Raw genomic sequence first — 21,181 nt, forward strand, 5'->3', positions numbered from 1 at the left:
ACATGATGAACAATGTTCACAATTTACCAACAAATTTACCGACGGAATTTTTTCCGTTGGTAAAAATGACACGTCATCATTTTTTTTTTGCTTTGTTTTAATTTTTTTTCCCACGGTAATTCCCTCGGTATATACCGAGGGAATATTTCCGTCGGTAAAATCCCTCGGAAATTTACCGACGGAAATATTCCCTCGATATTTCCGTTTGTATTTATCAATTTTCTGGTAGTGTTTAGCCTTCTTGATTTTGTTCCCAAGGGAACATGTCACAATATTATCATGCTATATTAACAAAAATAAATAAATGAATAAATGAGATTGTAATAAAATCATAGATATAAATTTATAGATATTTGGATAATTAAAAATATCAAACCTAGTTAAATTAAATGTTTCTTGGAGTAGTACTATGGATTAGACGCACATTTTATATTTTATATTTTCTCCATTGTTAGGCATACGTGAATAATTGACATCGATCTAGAGCACACCTGCAAACTATGATTCAAGAATTGCTTGGGCGGGGAATTATGTTTGTTCAACCAATCGGTTTCGATACCTTTACAAAAATTTATTTTACATGATACTTATTTTCAAACATATTATGCATGACAGATATGCTCTAATTAAAACCCTTTTTTTTTTTTGGCTAGAAGCTATAATTAAAACTTTATTATGAGATAAATGATAATGTTTCCATAAAACAATAAAGAATTTCATTCTTTCTATAAAAATTTTCCATGTAATTATTTTTATTTGCACTCAATAAAAGCACGCGCGCACATATAACACAAACTGTTTGAAATCTTTTGAATTCAATTCAATTTAGATGTTTTAATAAAATTTTATATTTCATATTATTTTGATGGCGAAGAATTGGATTCTAAATAAAATTCAAATTTTAAAAATAGTATAAAAATAAATTAGAGTCAATCTCTCTCATTTTCTATAGTAAAAAAAAAATTAATGTTAAAACTAACTTTCAAAAAATACTATTTTTTTTTAAGATTATCATTGAAGGAAAATGATGAAGATAATATAAAAAATAAAATAAATAGAATTTTATTTTTTAAATATATGAATGCAATTTATTTATTAATTGAGTTTAAATTGAACAAAATTTAATTATATAAAATTGATTTTAAATCCTGTAAAATTCTAATGGCATGTTATAATTGGTTCAGGATGACTATATCAACATTTATTTATATATCGAAATAAAGATAAATGTTTTAATTTAACCAAAAAAAAAAACCTAGTAGTTGTCTGCGTTTCGGAAAAGTTAGTCAAGTTATTTATTTATTTATTTTTAACAGTCCTATGGCATTGAAATGCAATTATGAGTGGTTGGCTAGTGTATTTATATTTACAATTTAGTACTCAATAAGTATTTATATCTACAATTTTACTGTTTTCTCTTCTCATTAGTGTGACGATGATAAAATACATCGTACTCCTACTTTCTTTCATATCTTACCGTGCAATATTGTTTTTTTTTATTATTATTATTAAAGTGGGTGTCCGAACCAGTTTGCGCGTACCTCGACTAATTCTATGGGCCCTGAAGTTAATGGTCATGTAATCCTTCAATAGTTATTATATTAGCAATTACAGGGCTCGAATCTGAAATTACAGGGAAATCAAACTCTTTAATCTCAAATTCTTAAATGGTTACCGTTGAATATTATTGATTTCATGCATAAACGTTCAAATATGATCTTTTATTTATATTTATATATATAAAAAAGTTTTCTTCTCGAGATAAATTTATTGCACTGCTTTTTTAATTATTTTTATCTTTTGTTTTATTTTTTATCGTATAATATTAACCATAAATAAGGCGGATCTCACAGGTACATCGCACGAAAAAACCATATTATCTATTAAGTGGTAATTCGATTTTCAGAAAAATTATTTAGCAAAAAATTCAAGAGAAATAATTAACATTATTTAACTTTATATGCCATATAAAAGGGGGTTGGTACCAATTATAACTGCTCGGTAAATAGTAAATTAACATCTATGCTTTTTTTTCCTTTTGAAAAATGTAAAAAATATACTTTTAGCATTCCTTTTAAAATTTTGGTATGTGTCAATCAATATCAGAATCACTTCTGTATCTTCTTATTTTTGCCTTTTATGAACGCTAGTCACCTACTCTTTTTAACTCTCTGCACTATTGAGCACATATACCCTACCCTTTCTTGAGTGATAGAGAGAAGCGAAGTGTAATTAAGCCTTCGTTTTCTTCCATGGAGAAAACGCGAATCTGCAAGATCTGCAACAGACGGTTTGCCAATGGCAAAGCCATGGGTGGACATATGAGATCTCACCTTGCTAAACTACCCCTTCCTCCAAAACCAATCCCACCGCAAGAAACTTACAACACTCCTAAAAAATCACCACCGTCATCTTCTTCATTAAACTATCCTTTACTAAGCAATAAGCCCGCGCAATCCTCTCGATCTATGAAACAGGAAGTCTCCACTGTTTCAAGACCTAATCTTGCTACTCCTTATGATGGAGAGAGTGAGACGGAGTCAACAAGGGAACCCACTCGGAGAAGATCTAAAAGGAGCCGTAAATCAGCTGATGAAGTGGCCGAATCAATGGTGAAAGTGACCGAGTCATCAGAGCAGGTAAGTTCCGTATCTTATTTATTGGCTGAAGAAGATGTTGCTTTGTGTCTCTTAATGCTTTCAAGGGATAACTGGTCAGAAGATGCTAAACAAGTTAAAAAAGAAGTGTGTGAATACATAAAGGATCATCAACATGTGAATGAGGTTGAAAGTGATGAAAAAGAGGATTATTTGTTTGGTGTTACTCGTGCTAAATACAAATCACAAGGAAAATTTAAATGTGAAACCTGCAAGAAAGGGTTCCGGTCCTATCAAGCTCTAGGTGGACATAGAGCTAGTCATAAAAAGATAAAAATCCATGAGGAGCACGAAGAAGGTAATGGTAGTGGTTGTGGCGAAGACAATAGAAGTGTTGGGAAAAGAATTTTCAAGTGCCCATTTTGTGAGAAAGTATTTGATTCGGGGCAAGCACTCGGTGGACACAAGAAAGTGCACTTCTCTTACTTGCCTGTGACTAATGCTAAAATCTCCATTAATTTGTTAGATCTCAATGTGCCAGCTCTCGAAGGTACTCATGACGATGGTGAAGTTAGTGAGGCTTGAGGTTTCAACATCGTGTAAGAATATCTTCGAAGTAGAGGGAGTGATGCATGAACTGATTACATTAGTTTTACCTTAGTGCATTGTAGACACAGAGTTTAAACATAAATTTTTAATGGTTTTTGTGAACTAGTTTGTTTGGAAATCGAATGTTCTTCCTCGATATAACTTTTTTTTTTTTTTGGTTATTGATAAATAATCCCTATCTTGTTAGTTTCTTCTGCTTAGCAGAATTAAGAGTCCCTAGCCGAGCCGACAAGGCCCTTGCTCTTGCTCTCTCATTTGTTCATAAAAAATGTTGTTTACCATGTAAAAAGCCAAATTTGGTGCATCTTTAAAAGTAACAGAGAATTTATTCTCATTTAATTTAATTTAAGGTGAAGGGTTATCTTGTTTTGCTTCTCTATCCAGCTTTTCTTAGCTAACTGTTTCCCCCGATATCACTCGTTAAAAAAAATCCTAGAGAGAGAGAGAGTCTATCTTAAGGCCTTTTTCTTGTTTGTTTGGATATGGGATTTAGCTTCTACCAGTCATCTCTGCTTTAATTTAGAGCTTACAGTTGGTGAAGAAGCCAAGAACTCATCCTTCTTATCTTCTCTACTTAATTTGTTAATCTTTATTAAAAGGAATAAAAATCACCATTTGGAAATGTTGCTTCCATTAATCTCAGCAGTAATCAAGTCTTCAATGGGTTGGGTTTTCTGGTTGAGGGCTGATATTTTTGGATATCGATCGATCGAGAAGGGAAGTCGCAGGCTCTTAGCCCGAAAATATATTGAGATTATCACTCTAATAATTTGACGATCAAAACATACAGTACTTCTTTGTAGAGTTTTGCGAAGTCACGGCGGTTTGGCCTGGAGTTCTTTTATCATACAAATATTAGCCTAAGATACAATTACAAAATATACAAGAGGCTAAGTAAATCACTCTAGTCATCTACAGTATATATATACCGTTTTTTTTTTTTGCAATTTTGTTCTGAAATTTTGTCTTCAAACTTTCTTCTTCTTCTTTTTCAATTGCAACCTTTTATATTCAAATTCATGGCCAATTTCGAAACACTTGTAAAGGAAATAAACAATTCAACAAAAGAGGATCAAAGTATAAAATAAAAAGAAATTTTATAGTTAATGTCATCTTGATTTTTAAAAAAACTAAATCATGGTTTTACCTGTCATTCAGATTATCTTTAAACTTGTCAAGTCGATCGGATCACATCAGGATAATTCTCATATGGTTTAATTTGAAACTCGGGATATATAAGAAATTAGATTTTTCACTTTTAATCAACATATTGTTATACATCTTCTTTCTTTATTATTATTGAAAATTTACTATTCAATTCACTTTTAATGAACAAAATACTAAGAGTTTTTATTATTTTTTAATAGACTTGTAAGTTCATATTTGATATCTAAATCAATATTTTACATGTATTTTATTATCAGGTTTTTCTTACTAATTAAGTGCATCGCATGTGTAGTATTCAACTATATATTTAATAATTTTTATTAGTTTTTCATACATTGTTAAATTAATTAATAGCTAGAAAATATAAATTCCACATATATATGTATATGTATACCATGAGAACTTCTAAAAAATAATTCTCCAAAATCTCATATAATTTTTCTATAAGCATACTTAAAAACTAAAATAATGTACTTTTTTCTATATCATGCTTTTAGAATAAAGTTTCATATGTCTTTTAATAAATAAATAAATAAACAAAGAGAAAAAAAAGTTCTATTCTTTCTTGGATTCCACATCAAAAAATGTTCAGAATAAAAGAAAATATTTTTTTTTCTAAAAAGTCAACGAATGGTATTATAAGATTATAACTAAGGATTTCTTAAAAAATTATTCTAATTAAACAGTTTGTTGAATTTTATATAATTTTAATTTTAATTATACTTGGGATGAATAGAAATAATAAATATAAATCAACAAAAGTATTATAAATTATTTGTTTAAGGAATTGAAAAATAGATATTAGTCTTTTTTTTAAAGAATAATACAAAACATATCCTGGAATCTTATCTAATAATATAAAGCTTTTGAGTTGTGATAGTTTTTTAACATGATATCAGAGTAAGGTTGATTTAGTTGTCACAAGTTTAAAATTCACCACTCTCATTCTATTTGTCCGTGCAATTTTTAAGTTTAAAGAGTTTTTGCTCGAAGAGATGTGTTAGAGAACAATACAAATCATATCTTGAAGTTTTGCCTAACAATATAAGTTTTTGGGTTGGGATGGTTTCTTGACATGGTATCACAATAATGTTGATCTAGTTGCCACAAGTTCATACCTCATCATTCTTTTTTATTTGATAAAATTAATAGTACAATGCAGTGTGAGTCTATGTAAGTTTTAAGTTCAAAGAGTTTTTTTTTCAGGAAGCTGTTAGAGAATAATATAAATTATATCTTGGGATTTTACCTGACAACTTTAAAATTTAGGTTAAGATAATTCTTAAATATTTTTTATATTAGTAGTGAATGTACAAAGGTTTAATAAATATTTTTTATGCTTAAAAGAGTAAAATCAAAATAATGTAAGACCATATATAATCAATGATTCCATATATATATATATATATATATATATATATATATATATATATATATATATATATATATATTATGAAGGTTTCATTTTTTGTGTCTTTTTTTTAAATTGAATGTTTTTTTTAATTTTATTCTTTAATATTGGGTTGATTGAAAATTAAACTTCATGATTTATTTTTCATGGGGTTATCCTGGTCTCATATTTGATATATTAACTCGAGTTGACTTGAATTTTTTTCTTTTTTCTTTTTAATTTCATCTTTCAACATTGGGTTGATTGAGATTTGATCTTCATAATTTATTTTGATTTTTTTTATACGGAGTTATTATGGTTTCACGACCTAGGTTGTGGATTTTGAATGTTAACCCGAGTTGACCTGGATCGATACAATATGTTGTCGTCACAACATTAAAAAGAAAGATGTCGTTTTAATTTTTTTTTAGTGAAAACATATTTTTACCGGTTATTCAAGTTATTTTTAGACTCGTCGAATCAATCAAATTATATTAAATCAACTCTCACATCATTTAACTTTTTTATACTAGAAAAGCATTATTGGTTAATTTTTATTTTATTCAACTCATAATCGCAAGCCATTAATATAATATGAATAACTAAAAAACTTTGTGCCCATAACATACGTGAGGAGGTGTTAAAAGGCAAGATGTTATATTCCATGTTAGAGTACAGGTATATGATGGTCAGTATCTCCCCCCCCCCCCCCCCCTCTCTCTCTTATGTGTGTGTGTGTCTATATATATATATATATATATATATATTGAAGCAGAATCCATGGTGGTTGCCCTGCGGGGGTCAATTTATTTCTATAAAGAAAACCTAATATTAAAATACTAATCTTGGTACAAATCAAAATGGAAATCATCGTGGAAGCCTTTACTTCAATTCGTGAATGAAAGGAAGTCCCCTTTCTTTGTCCCATTGACATGCATTTCAGTCCTAACTCAACGTGCCATCAACTCCTCCTCCTTAATGAAATTATTTTAAAAAAACCATGCAACTTCATACATCCTCCTTTCCTATATATATATATATATATATATATATATATAGGTATCAAAGCGTCCTCTAACAGAACTTAATTGATCAGTTTTTTTTATAAAAAAACTTGTCAGGAACAATAAAATGGAATACCCTCTCACGCGTAGACGGCAGCCACCAGCGCCATTGTCACCATCACCGTGCCTAAGTCGAAGTAGAAGTGAAGCCGAAAACAATTCAAGCTCGCTAACCACGAACCGAAGTTTGGTTAATAACCGATCAAAATCAACTACAAGATCAAGAAATGAAAATGTAAACCCTTCATGTAATTATACTACTGGCACTTCTTTAACTAACATGCACAAGAAACCTAGCAGTCAACATAAGGAGAGCGGAGGCAAAGATGGATTTGTTAAGTTCTTGCACCGAGGCAGTACTAGCCCACGTAACAGCTCTGCTGCAATTAAGAGGACGAAGTCTTCAGCAGGGTCTTCACAGTCAGCATGGGCATTATCACCTGGACGATCTCCTGTGTTTCCGACACCAGAGTCATCACCAGGGATTGGTGGAGATAAGAGAGGGAAGGTTAAAGGTAACGGTGGTGGTGGTGGTGGTGGTGGTGCTATGAATAGTGTTTTGAGGTACTTCAAGCAAAAGAAGGTGAATCCAATCCAAGAAGAGGAGTACCATAGGTATAGGGTTTTGTACAATAGGTTGTTGCAGTGGAGGTTTGTTAATGCTAGGGCTGATGCTGCTATGTCCTATGTGAAGACAGTTGCTGAGGTAAGTTTCACTTACTTCCAGGTTACAATCTAGGTAACTAGGTAGCTAGCAGTAACAAAAAAAATTTAATTTCGAGAACTCATATCAAATAAAACAGGCAGGCGCACCGTTTCGTGTTTATGAACTGACATTTGAAGTTTGCTGCTATTGTTCATTGCAACTCGATTCAGCTGCTCAATCTTAATTCCAGATTAGTGTAATTATCCATGTTCTAACTTTTTCCATCTCTACTTCCTTAATTTCCAGGATAAATTATTTCATGTTTGGCTTAGAATCGTCAACACGAGAAATATCATACTAGAAAAGCGAATTCAAATCCGAAAGCTGAAGCACGAGGTCAAATTGTGTCAAATTATCAACCCACAAATGAAACTGCTTAATGAATGGGCAAAATTAGAGGGTAAAAACTTTGAAGCAGTGGGCAGAGTGACAAGGAAACTATCAGCATTGTCAGTCAAACTCCCTCTTGAAGAAGATGCTAAGGTATTTCATGATTAGAGCGGTGTCTACTTAATTTGTTTAATTTAAATTCTTTTCCGAAAATTAATTTCTTGATTCCTCAACAGGGAGATGTGGAATCAGTCTACATAGCTATTAGCAATGCTGCGCAGGTCATGGATAGCATAGAAGGGACCATAAATAAATTCCTCTCCCAGGTTAATTTGTGTCTTCTTTTCCTGGGCTGATATGATTATTTACGTGTGGCATATACTCAACAATACATTGTTCAACAGGTCGAGAAAGTCCTTTATCTGATTACAGAGCTTTCGAGCACACTGCAAAATCAAGATGAAAGCTTGGAGGAAATGGAGAAAACAATAACCGTAGTTGCTAAACTAGTGGTGAGCTTAGTAGAGCTGTTACCTTAGAACTTCCTATAGTATTTTATATCATAATCTTCCTTTGTTCCTTAATAATACCTCATCAATAGTGAGTAGAAAAACAACCTCAAATTAATTTCTTAAAACGAGCCGGCCTTATGCCTGAATTCGTTTCGAAATTGGGTTTTTGGGCCACTGACAGTCTGACACAGTGATATTCGACCGCTTACAGAAAAATCTGAAGCTGGACCCAATTTCGGCTAATTATGTGAAATCAGGCGCTTGGACTTGAATCCACATATTCAAGTTCGGGTAAGAGGTTTCAAAGGGGTTCGAGTGTCCAACGAATGTGTCTAGCCCAAACTTGATTTCACTCGAGTTGTGTCACAATTGTTAAGTTTATTTACACGGTTAAAAAAGAAGGAAAAAAAACGTTTTCTTTGATGTATTAAATATTTACTTTGTGAATCATCTTTTTCAGGCATGGGAGAAAAGTGTGAGAGTACATCTCTTGCAAATAGGCCAGGATTCAGAGGAAGAGGAAGCTGTCTCAAGACATGATTAATGACAAAAGGACAGAGCTACGTTGATATCTCTCTGTTTAGAACAAGAGATCAGTCCCATTCTTTTTCCACTATTTGTACGTGGGCTGTGGAAATAGGGGAAAAAACATTAATGATGAGGCACCTGAGTCGGGCGCCATGGGAAAGAAAAGTTACAAGAGATTTTGTATTTATTTCTTATAATTATAATTATTATAATTTTCAAATTTATGAGAGATGATTGTGGACTTGTGAATGAATCATGAGAAGCACAGGCCCTATAGTGCAGGCTCAAGCATAGTGTATAAAGCTGATGGGCCTTAAGGGTTTAAGACCAACCTTCGAGCTTCGAATGGAGTCTGAGGATAAATGCAAATGAACCTCAACAGATGGTGCCTCAGTGCCTCAGCAGATGCAAGGGTTCAAGGGACTGCGTAACCTTCTGCAGGTTAAATAGATCATCAACATTCCAGCATAATAGTGGACCCTTGGAAAGTTAAACCACTTTGCTGTGAAGGTTTTGAAATATTCTACTCCTCACTATTGCATAAGAATCTCATAATAGCTTGAGAAGGTACTGTTCTTGATCGACCCCCTGCTTGTTTTTGCGGTCGTTTTCTTCTTTTTCCAGTTATGAAGATGTTACAGAAAGCAAGAAAGTACTTATGGCATTCACATGAATAAACTGTTAGATTTAAATTGACAATCCCTCTTTTCCCTTCCTAAGAGAACCTATTTCGAACGTTCAAATTCAAACAAATCCTCCCTGCATTCATTATTTAGATATCAATAAATCTCAGTAGTAGTGCTCTCACCCATATGCATTGTATGGTCATTCGGGAGCTTATTCCTCTCTGCTCCTTCCCCCTTTTGGGTAATTTGATGTGGTAAATTTGAGTCTGTAAAAAAATGTTTTATGAAAATTTAATTTTTTAAAAAGAAATTAAATTTTATTTTAATACATTATTAATCAATCAATCACTGCTCCCAGATACATTGGTTGACTTTTCATGCTAAAAACCTTTGTCCTTGGATACTTTTGACCCTACCCTCCATGCCTTTCCATACTGACAATCATTAACTTTAATTAATTATAAGTGTCACACAACAAAAGGTCATAACGCAATATAACATCAAAGAAATTAGAACAAGAACACTTGAAAAGAAAAGAAAAATCACTTCTCCTATACCAATCCCCACCATTTGAAAAATAACATTTAGGAAAAAGAAGATAAAACCGGTAAAATTAATCATATTAACATTCAACTGCAGGCTTTTGAGCAATAGCCCCATCAGCAGTAACTATGTGGTCACCACCACCAACACTAACTATACTTCCAGGCAATTTCCTCTTGGGCTTGGCTGCTTGCAGCATCAACACTACATCCCTCATCGACGGTCGGTCTGCCGGATTCTGGCTGGTGCATAGCAAAGCAATTCTAAGCATTTGCATCATTTCTTCCCTCACAGATGCAATGGATGCCCCAGCATTCTTGTCCAGAATGTCATTTATACCATCCTTAGTCTTTATCTTAGACCTTACCCAATCAACAATGCTGTTACCATCCCCAAACTCAGCATCGACTGACCTTTTACCACTTATAATCTCCATTAACACCACCCCGTAACTATAAATGTCACTCTTCTCATCAACTTGTAGTGTGTATGCATACTCTGCGCAAAAGAGAGAAGAAAGCAATATATCAGCCACCCAATTCAATCCAAAACACTAAAGAAATCATGCCTAGTGCATCAAGAAGTCAAAAACTGCAATGAATGAAAGGATCTGAAAGAATTTCTGTGGGGTCCAACTGTATATGGTAAATCCAAACCCCCCCCCCCAAAAAAAAAAAGAGTAGAGGGTTCACGCGCAGCAGTGAGTGCGCCATGCACTTAAAGGTTTCAAACAGTTCCAAATTCGCGGCGCCAATAGAAGGAATGACGCCAGCCCCGCCCCGCCACAGCACTCTGTACTGTAGTACTAACCACTCCTCCTCTTGCAATTGCAAAATCAAATATGGATGGATGTCTTTCATACCGTAATAATCAAGAAAATAACACCACTGTTTGCAAAATCAATGTGTTTTTCTTTTTTAATGTGGCATTATCTTCAATTCGCGTGTTCTGTTTCAAGATTTGACACCCCCATATCTTAGATAGAACAACAAAACGAACTATACAGAGAAAGACAAAAGGTCTCCTAGAACTTTAAACGTAACCAGCTTCTGTCCGGTACTGTTTGCAAACAAGCCAGACTTGGACTCTCAAGTAAAGAAAAGTAAGCAAGCAATATTACGTTGAAGATCACCATTATCCTGGAAAGAAAACAGAATTTCTATACTTTCCGTCCTACTCATGAATCTAGTACCCTTGTAACGCATTTGTCTTTCCTCTTTTGTTTTCTTTGTTATTCCAACATCACTTAATTAAGTTGTTTATGGCAACGAAATAAAGGGAGAGAGCTGCTGCAGTGCCGAACTACAGACTCTAAATTCTTACAGAAACTGACTATTAACAATTAAATTCCAAGTTCTTAATATAAGGATCGGTTCCCTTGTTTTATGTTTCTCTCAGAAATGAAATGCACTTGACACTAACAAATTCCAAACTAGCATAAATTGTACCATCAAATAAAATAGAGAGGAACAGAGACAGGACCATACCTGGTGCAATGTAGCCATAAGACCCAGCAATGACAGACATGGACTCATCACTTTGGATCAACTTTGCCACCCCAAAATCTGCCACTCTAGCCTCCATCTCACCGTCCAATAATATATTACTAGGCTTAAGATCACGGTGCACAATCACAGGATCACAATCATGATGTAAATAACAAATCCCCTGTGCCACACCCAGTGCAATCTTGTACCTCGTAAACCAATCAGCCACCAAATTCTCTCCCTTGTTCTTCCCATGCAACAAATCCTCTAAATTCCCGTTGGGCATGTACTCGTACAGCAACATTGTGCACTCCCTGTTGCTGCAACATCCCAACAATCTCACTATGTTCCTATGCCTCACATTACCTAAAACATCCACCTCAGCTAACACCCCTCTCCTCCGTCTGATATTCTCCTTGTGCTTACCCCACAACTTTTTCACTGCTATGATCTCGCCACCTGGCATTTCTGCCTTGTAGACCGTCCCCGTTGACCCCATCCCTAAAATCTTATCAGACATTGATAGACACTCAAGCACATCATCAGCCGTGAAATTCAACCGTTGAAAGGCGGTTAATTTCCACGGTCCGATCTCTCGATCATCACTATATCTACGGCTGTAATTCGCATGGAAACACCTAGTCCCAGCCACCAGCAGAAACAGGCCAATACCAAAAGCAGCTGCCATAATCCAGACTATAGCCCCAGCAGTCCTTTTGGGCTGCTGTTTATGGCGGACCTCCATTTCTCCAGCCCCCAATGTATCCGCAGCGCACGGCTTCGGCAGAACCCCACCGCATAAGCCTAGATTGCCCGAAAAGGAGGAGGGATGCAAATTTGGGAAAATTGTACCGGACGCAGGGATTGGACCCGTTAACGAATTATAGGACACATTAAAACTCTCCAAAGTCGAGCAATTAGCAAAATTTGAAGGAATGGAACCAGTGAGTAAATTACGGGACAAATCGACATCAGCGATGGCAGGAAGTGTAGAAATCTCCCACGGAATAATACCAGTAAGAGAATTGCTGCTTAAATTAAGTGAGAGAAGCCTCTCACAATGACCAATATCCCATGGAATGCTGCCATCTAACAAATTCTCTTGCAATTCTATCCTGTACAGATTGCTGCATCCGATGAAATCTGGTATTTTGCTCTTGAGCTTGCATGAGCTGGCGGAAAAAATCTGAAGATTCGGCGCGCTCCAAATGTTGTTCGGTAAAGCAGTGTGGAAGTAGTTTTCAGAAATGTTCAAGAAATGAAGCTCTTGGGAATTGCCAAGATCATCAGGAATTTCACCTGTGAAGTTATTCTTGCTTAAATCCATGAAGGAAAGATTAGACAAGAGGCCGAATCCGTAAGGGATAGAGCCGTTGAGTTGGTTGTCTTGGATTCGGAACCTGAATAAAGAGGTGCAGTTTGCTAGAGAATCTGGTAAATTACCAAAAAATTTGTTGGAGAACAGAATGAGCTTGTAAAGCTTGTTTCCTTGGCAAATATTTGGAGGAATTGGGCCCGAGAGCGAGTTGTTTGAGACGTCGACCCACAGTAGATTCCCATTGGAACCAAGGTTTTGCGGGAGGATTCCCGTTAGGTTGTTGTTCCAGAGAGCTAACGTGTCAAGATATGGTAGCTCGCCAATTCCCGGTGGTATCTCGCCGGTGAGTTCATTTTTCAGCAAACTCAACCTGGTTAGCTCTTTCAAGGAAGATAATCCCTCTGGAATTGTTCCTGAAAGCTGATTATCGGATAAGTCAAGTGCTTTGAGAGCTTTCAAATTGGTGTAGCTCACCGGAATTTCACCAGTAAACTGGTTCTTGAAAAGGAGCAAGTTCTCGAGTTTGGTAAGATTTCCGAGTCGTGGCGGGAGATTGCCTGATAGATTACACTGTGAGATATCTAGGTACTGGAGATTAGTCAACAATGCAAATTCTTCTGGTACATTGCCTGATAGGAGTTCATTGTAGCCAAGCTCCAGGTGCTCGAGCTGGATCAAGAATCCTAAATCGGGTGGCAATGGTCCTTCCAGTTCATTTCCAGCTAAGTCCAGGTACTTCAATTTCAGGAAGCTTCCATAACTCCTTGGAATTTCTCCCTTGAAGTAGCTTCCACCAAGGTTGAGCTCCTCCAAGAAGCGCAGCTTGGCAAATTCTTTAGGCAATGGACCTGTAAAGCTGTTGCTGTAGGCATTGAAGACTCTCAAAAACTTGAGCTTGGAAATCCCAGGTGGGAATTCTGAATTGAAGTTGTTGTGGCTGATGTCAAGAATCCTGAGGTCACTTAGTTCAAATATGAGAGGTGAAAGAAGCCCATCAAATGCATTCCCACTCAAATTGAGGTGAACTAATCTGGTTAAGTATCTAATTTCAGCTGGAATAACACCAGAAAGATTGCGGTGGGAGAGATCAAGTGATGTGATTTGAGAAGTTGTTGGGTTGCACTTGACGCCAGACCATGAACACCAAACTGGGTCTTGGATTGAAGCCTTGGACAAGTTCCAGTCATGGAAAGTGTTGAGAGGGTCTTTGAGGGAGGTCTTTATGGAGAGAAGAGAGTGGAGAGGGGGAGGGGGAGTTGAAGCAGAGAAGACTAGAAGAGAAGTTTTGAACAGGTAGAAGAAGAAGGAGAATGTAATTAGAAAGGAAAGAAAAGGAAGTTTCATGGTTGTGGGGAAGTGAGAAATCTGGTTGAGAGAAGTGTGGAGTTAAGAGAGGTAGATTTAAGGGAAGGAAGGTTTTGATAGAGAGAGATGATTATGCTTTTTGAGAGTGCTGGCTGCAGAGGGTGATTCATCATGATTGTTTTGCTGAGCTTCAGTGGGTTTTCTTGGTGCCGAATGCCGATGGTGGGTGGGTATATGAAAGAAAAAAGAGAGAAATAGGGAAACTACTTGCTACTGTAACTATATGATTATGAGACGTAGCTCCCTTACTCTTTACTTCCATTTCTATCTTTTATCTCTCTTCGATTTCTTTCTCTCACCTCACCTGTTCTTGTGAAATACCTGTATTTTTCCTCGTATACTTTACGTTTTCTTGGATTTCTTTTTCCTTTCTTTTGTTTCCCCCTTTCATGATTCCGTGTTCCCTTTTTCTTTGCTTAATAATGTGATCAAAATTATGAGTCACTGTTACAATCGTCCCTCTCAGGATCCAAGAAAGTCATTTCAATTTCCCACCATATTCTTCTTAAATTAAAACTATTAACTATCCGCTCTTCGATCCCTACTTGGGGTTTCGACAAGTGAGGTGACTCGAGCCTTCTGTTGTGTAATATAACTCTAGGCAGGGGTGTCTAGAAAAACCAAGTTGTAGTTGAAACCCCTTAATGACAACCTATTGAAATCAACCACGACGCAGCCATTCATTCAACTGCACTTCTCGATCAGAGGTTGCATGTAAGTGTGTATAATTCTCTTGCTGTATGTATACTGGATGCACGACCAGGGTACATGACTTGTGTCTTGTCACCTGTCAGAAATTGTCTTTTATTACCCTCACATTTTGGGATTGCAAGTCTTCAACAGAGCTTGGCGGGGATGTTTCAAACTCCTTGAATTGCCCAAAATGTCCATTAATTTAATAAAATAAAGTGGTGGCAGTCCAACATTCTGGTCATTAATTAAGCTTTGCACAGCATCGAGCATACTAAAACGGTGGTTGCCCTTTTGTGCTGGTTTCTTGACTTTGCTTAAGGCTTTACCATGATGACTATTTATTACCTTGCTTTGTATCATTAATGTTGCTACAGTATTTCCCATGATAACGACAAAGCTCCAAGCAGAATCATCTATCCTCCAACTTTTCAGTATTTTAATTTATTAATTTTTCAGCTAGATCTCGACTTTGGAATACCTCCATCCAACATCTTTTTACGTTGTTCATAACTGGCTGGGCGTTTTCTAAAATTAATGTGTTGTCAATTAATCAACTGATCTTCTATTGATTACGAGCTAGATTGTATGGATGTAAGCATAAGATTTGTCTTTTGCTAGAAACGAGCCTGCTAGCTTGAAGGTGCATGGGGCTGCCATACAATGATAGCTCGCTCCGCTTCAAAAAGGCCAGGAAGCTGCCTGCAGCTGGCGATATAATGATAATTCAAACCATACAATTAGTGTAATTAAGGATATATTCAAGATAATTAACGCTTGTGCCTGTCTACTCTACCTTCCCATTTACATAATCTTAATTAGTCTAATGATCATGCGTGGATTTTAGCTCTGTTCGAAGAAATCAGTAGACCAACCTCTTTATATTCTCTATAATTAGCGATCATATATATTAGTTAGGTTCCCTCGACAGCAATGATAACTCGGGGTAAATTGGCTTAGAAGTGAATGAACAAGCATCTTCCTTTGTCGCCTTGTAAGTTTTCTTCGGCAATAATCAGATGACCAGTAGTGCATTGATTTAAAATTTCAGTCGCGTTTTTTATTCGAATCGATGTGCTAGCCTCCCTTGCTTTGCAAGGCCACCATGTAAGAAAATCAGCATCTAGTAAAGAAAAAAAGAACTTCATGACACATTAATCAAATAAATAAAAACTCAAATTAATCATCCTATAGTAAGACAAGAATTGAACAAGGTGATCATGAACTCACGGTTTTTTATTCATTCTTTACAAAAAAAACTCATGATTTTCATACATCTTTAAAAATATAATAAAAATTAATTTTTAAAATATTTTAAGTTTAAAAATATATCAAAATAATCCAACCATCATCAGATTTAAAAGAAGTACAAGCAATGCTCTCGTCAGCCAACAGAAAGAAGTATCTTTTTCCAACAAACTGTAAAATATTTTATGTTTTATTTTTGAGATATTCTAAAAAAAACTTTGGATAATGGATAAACAGATTGAACAATCGGAAATAAAGAAGTAAAAAAAAACAGAATTAAAGTGTTTTTGCAGTCTTTTACTCTACAAGGAATAAACCGCACGTCTCGTCCAGTCCCTTTTCTGAGGGCATTATAGGAATCGTGCATTTTCTATGACTTTGTTATGCGCCTGCTTCTGTGTATAGCGCGTGCTAGACATTTCATGGGCCTCAACAAATTTCATGGTATTAAAGTGTGACTACCAATATTTATTTAATAAAGAAAAGATAAATACAAGAATAAAAGAAAAACATGAGAGAGAAGATTTTAAAAAATATATGATTTTAAGTGGTATGTGAAAACATAGTTATTATACCACCTTAAAGTTTAACCCTATACAAAATTTAGATTGTAAATTAATCGGCTTACCATATAAGTTAGCAGATTAACTCAAATCTATACTAAAATAACTTTATTTAAATAAAAAATATAAAAAGTTATTTTTGATTAAAAAAAACTCATGAAAAAAAATCTTTAGTATTATCCATGTATAGTCTCACCTAAATTTAACCGAGTCAATTGGATCATAAGTTTAACCAGCTAGGCCCTCAAATTTAATCACGCAACTCCCAACCCAGTTTGAAATCAAACTCGACCTAGACCAAGCTCTTGGTTTATGGGTTACCAGGTCGGACTTGCTGGTCAAATTAAAAAACTACGGATGAAAGTATTTTTATTATTTTTAGTAGATTTTATATGATTTATAATTAATGCTCATTAAATAATTAGTGATATTTTATTAGTTTCTTTGATTCTCTGTGTTTTTTTATTGAAATTACCTCAAAATGGCACCATATTGTTGCTTGAAATAGAGCCATTGAACGTTAATTATTAACAAACATTAATCGAAGGCTATGGACAAATTTTAGGATATGGAAGGGCTTTTAGTAGAGCCTTACACATTCACAAGTGTCTCTGAGGAGGTGGGTATGGGGTAAAATTCTGTAAATAAAAAATAATATCCAGTTGGAGGGATAACCTTCCATATAAGAATTATACAGGAGAGTTCAATTTATAATTTTATAATCTATTTGAATTTATAGATGTATATGCACCATAATCATAATCCTTATGCTTCTTGTTTTACATATAATTTTTTTATTCGTGTGAATTATATTTTTAATTTCTTAAAATGTTAACTTGATAGATAAAAGAAAAAAAAATCAGAGTACACACAAATAAGAGCAAAAAGAGATAAAAACGTTCCTCCACCAAAAAAAGAAATATAAAATTATAGTAAAACATGAATTATAGTAGTATTTGTCTCTTTTTGTGCATTAAGATTGTTGTTTTCTTCTATAATTTTGATAAGAATCTTATATTCAAATGAACTTCTTGAAAAAAATAAATTATACCAGCTCAACGAAATAGAAATCGAATCATCTCAATAAATATATATGACGCCATATATATCTTTTCGTCCATCAACCCTATCACCATCCCTAGAAGGGAGAAGAAATTTGCTAGAATTGATTGGATCAGAAACAATTATAGTACTTAGCCAGATATATAGTCTTGATAATGCCATTGTTTAGGACCTTGAGAGGTACAGAAGTCAACACTTTGAGAATCATCATGAATTAAAACAAATACTCAACGAGATGATCATGTCTGCAAGAGGACACAAATACCCATTAATTAAAAAGAGCGTGCGAGGACGATTGTATCTTCTTCTCTTTCCCCCCTTCTCTTCAAATTGCAGAGAACAACAGTGGAGGGTATGGTAATGGGAAGGTGGGGTCCAGAGGGGCTTTTGTCTCCTTCGAACCCTTCATTCGAAACAGGAAAAATTGTATGGATATACATGAGATAGTATTGTTGTTGTTCTTGTTGGTTATTACAGAAGTAACAGTTTGGTTTGGTTTGGTTTGGTTTGGAGGGTATGTATGTATGGACTCATGGATGGTGTCTGTGGCCTTGCCTCTGGCGATTGGCAACGTGACTGGGCATTCTGCAATTTGTGGAGTCCTGGTTTTAGGGTTCTCTCGCGTGACAGGCGTGGCCCTACTACACAAAAAACATGCTTTGATGATGGTGATGGTGTAGATAGGGGTGCGAGGTGTCCCATGCCCACGCGTTCTTTTGTCTCAATTTCCGCCCTTAACGGTCGCTCTTTCTTCTCTGTGATTCTCTTTTTCTTTGACGGTTTCGTCCCTTTCTTTTCAGCTAAAGACAAGAATATCTCCCTGCCCCGCCCTCCCTCCCTCCCTTTTACTTTTTAATTACGACCACAGCGCCTTTAAACAAATTCATTGGAGGAATGTGGCTTATGATTATTGTTTTTGTTTCAGAAGTAAAGGTGAAGGCACATCGATTTGTTTTTTATATTAACGTAGCTTCCAAGCCCATTGATATTAGGTGGTTTCCATGAAACTAAATTGTTTATAACTTGTTGTATTTAAAAAAAAAAAACTGGCAATTTTCTTTTTAATGATGATTTTTCAAGAAACAAACAATCAAGATTATTAAAAAGTACTCATTGACATGTTTGGACGAGGAACATTCAATTATGAGCTAGCTAGTATCATTAATGGTTCGATGGAAGACACTGAAGAACAAGACTTGCTTCGATAGCTTATAGGTGGCTCGCGTTATGATATAGACCGGGTAAAAAAAATTTAAGAGTTTAAAAAATTATAAGTGATGGATAGTATTTTGAAAGGAGTGCAAAGAACTTAGGATATGGGTGTTTGATTCAAATGAATTTAATAAACTCAATTGATTTAATAGTAAATTTATAATAAAAAGAAAGCCACTGATAGTAAAAAATACAATGATTAATAATAAAAAAAAATGGCTGTGAATATTATAAAAAGATATCCTCTTAATATTCTAAAAATACCTCAATGATCTTATTCGATAATAAAGAAAAAAAATACCTCAATTATCTTATTCGATAACAAAGCAAAAATTGAACAAGAACGTGATATTCCCATAAAGAGAAAAATGAAAAAAAAAATCATGAACCTCAATTATCAGCAAATCAAACATTGAAGGACAAACTAAAAAAATTAAATTTAAAAACTAATAAAAAAAATTGACTCGAGTTAACATGTCGAATTTACAACTCGGTTATGAGATCGAGATAACCTCATGCAAAAAAAATTGAATAAAAAATAGAGGTCAGCTCTCAAACAAATTAAATAATGAAAGATGAAACTAAAAAGCAAATAAATTAAAATAAGTAAAAAAAACCAAGTCAACCTGGGCTAACCAGATTAACCTGTGACCCAGAATATGAGATCAAAATAATTTCATAGAAAGAAAAGAGAGAAAAATCACGAAGCTCAAGGTCTAATAAATTAACGTCGAAGAATAAAATTGAAAAAAAATAATAAAAAAAGGAAAAACAATAAACCAAATTCAAAGCGAACTAATCTTTAAAACTCATGACTTGTTCATGATATCAAAATTACATCATAGAAGATAAACATGAAAAAATCATGAAGTAAAATTTCCAATCATCCAGAATTAAAAAACAAGAAACAAAACAAATTAACAATCAAAATAATAATGATCAAATATGGTATAAAAATTAAATAAAATAAAAAAATGAGGGATAAAATTAAAAAATAAAATAAATCAAGAAAATTATAAAAAAACCAAAATAAAACTACAATCAAAAGAACGATGATCAAAATTGATACAAATACAAACTGATAAGATACATTTAATTTTTGAAAAGGCATGTGTGAGTCCAAGGCGAGGAGAGAGAAAAGAAGGAGGATAAAAAATTTCATTAGAGCTCAATTGTTGTGTCTTTGTGTACATGTACCTTATCACTAGGAAAAGCACGTCAGGACACTTTTAATATCATCGCAGAAGGCAGTGTTTGGCTGCTGGAAGACACCTTGTGCACCACCCAAATAGTTAAGGCATCTCCCATTCGCTGGTACATGTGTTACACGAGCCAACTATTTTTGGTTTTTAAATAATATTTTATATTTATTAAGATATCAAATTGTCTCTCAATTAACTTGATTATAATTAAAAAAAAACTACTTGAAAATACAAAAAATTCCTTAGATGCTATTTTAAGAGTTTTGCATTTAAGGATAATTTAATTAAAAGGTGAAAATTAAAAAAAAAAAAACTAACTTTGGGTTAAATAAATTTTATTTTAAAAGGTAATTTAGTTATTTTAATATGTTCTAAAACTATGAAAAGATTAGATCAGGGAGTCCCATTCAATCCAACAATGATTAATAGAACCTATGAAGACTGAATTAACTAGTTCAATAGTTTTGTCTAAGAAAAGTAAAATTATTATTTTATTGATCTAATTCATAGGAATATATTTTATACCTGTCTTTCCAGTAAAACAGTGAACTCTTTTAAGTTTTTGTTAATACATGCAGTAGCCTACACTCTACAGCTTGTCGCTTCGAATATCTGGCCTCTTAGGAAGCCAACGATGCTGTTGTTTAAGTTAGGGCGTTGGGAACAGCGAGTCTAGTTTGATTTAAAATGGAAAGGATTTCAATAATTTGATTTGTCATATATATATATATATATATATATATCAATTGTACATCAACGATCAATGCACTCAAATCTATATTGAGAATATATTCCGAGATTCTATATCTGCTAGCTAGAGAGAAGAAGGGGAAAGAAAAGGAATATTTTTGTGCCATATATAACCACAGAAATAACAGCTGCAAGACTTCACTTATGGATTTCAGTTTTCCAAGAACACAGATTATATAGAATAAGCTGCTAGATCCTCAGGAAATTATCAC

At 34.3% G+C, this 21,181-nt stretch overlaps 3 protein-coding genes across 3 annotated transcripts; 2 read left to right on the forward strand and 1 right to left on the reverse strand.

Moving 5' to 3' along the window:
* Positions 1 to 2,132: 2,132 nt before the first annotated feature.
* On the forward strand, positions 2,133 to 3,329 carry LOC18094020 (zinc finger protein ZAT9). Its single transcript, XM_024597376.2, has one exon. The coding sequence runs from the start codon at positions 2,253 to 2,255 to the stop codon at positions 3,180 to 3,182; it is 930 nt and encodes a 309-aa protein (XP_024453144.2). The 5' UTR covers positions 2,133 to 2,252; the 3' UTR covers positions 3,183 to 3,329.
* A 3,546-nt stretch (positions 3,330 to 6,875) lies between these two features.
* LOC18094021 (QWRF motif-containing protein 7) lies at positions 6,876 to 9,007 on the forward strand. The gene is made up of 5 exons (XM_006368172.3): positions 6,876 to 7,533; positions 7,780 to 8,016; positions 8,100 to 8,189; positions 8,268 to 8,375; positions 8,836 to 9,007. Exons 1-5 carry the CDS (start codon positions 6,895 to 6,897, stop codon positions 8,917 to 8,919), a joined length of 1,158 nt encoding a protein of 385 aa, XP_006368234.2. The 5' UTR covers positions 6,876 to 6,894; the 3' UTR covers positions 8,920 to 9,007.
* Positions 9,008 to 9,961: 954 nt separating this feature from the next.
* On the reverse strand, positions 9,962 to 14,397 carry LOC18094022 (leucine-rich repeat receptor-like protein kinase TDR). The gene is made up of 2 exons (XM_006368173.3): positions 11,560 to 14,397; positions 9,962 to 10,570 (listed from the first exon to the last, which is right to left on the reverse strand). Exons 1-2 carry the CDS (start codon positions 14,219 to 14,221, stop codon positions 10,152 to 10,154), a joined length of 3,081 nt encoding a protein of 1,026 aa, XP_006368235.3. The 5' UTR covers positions 14,222 to 14,397; the 3' UTR covers positions 9,962 to 10,151.
* Between the last annotated feature and the right edge of the window lie 6,784 nt (positions 14,398 to 21,181).

The sequence above is a fragment of the Populus trichocarpa genome, chromosome 1 (assembly GCF_000002775.5).
Source record: "Populus trichocarpa isolate Nisqually-1 chromosome 1, P.trichocarpa_v4.1, whole genome shotgun sequence".
Classification (NCBI taxonomy): Eukaryota; Viridiplantae; Streptophyta; class Magnoliopsida; order Malpighiales; family Salicaceae; genus Populus; species Populus trichocarpa.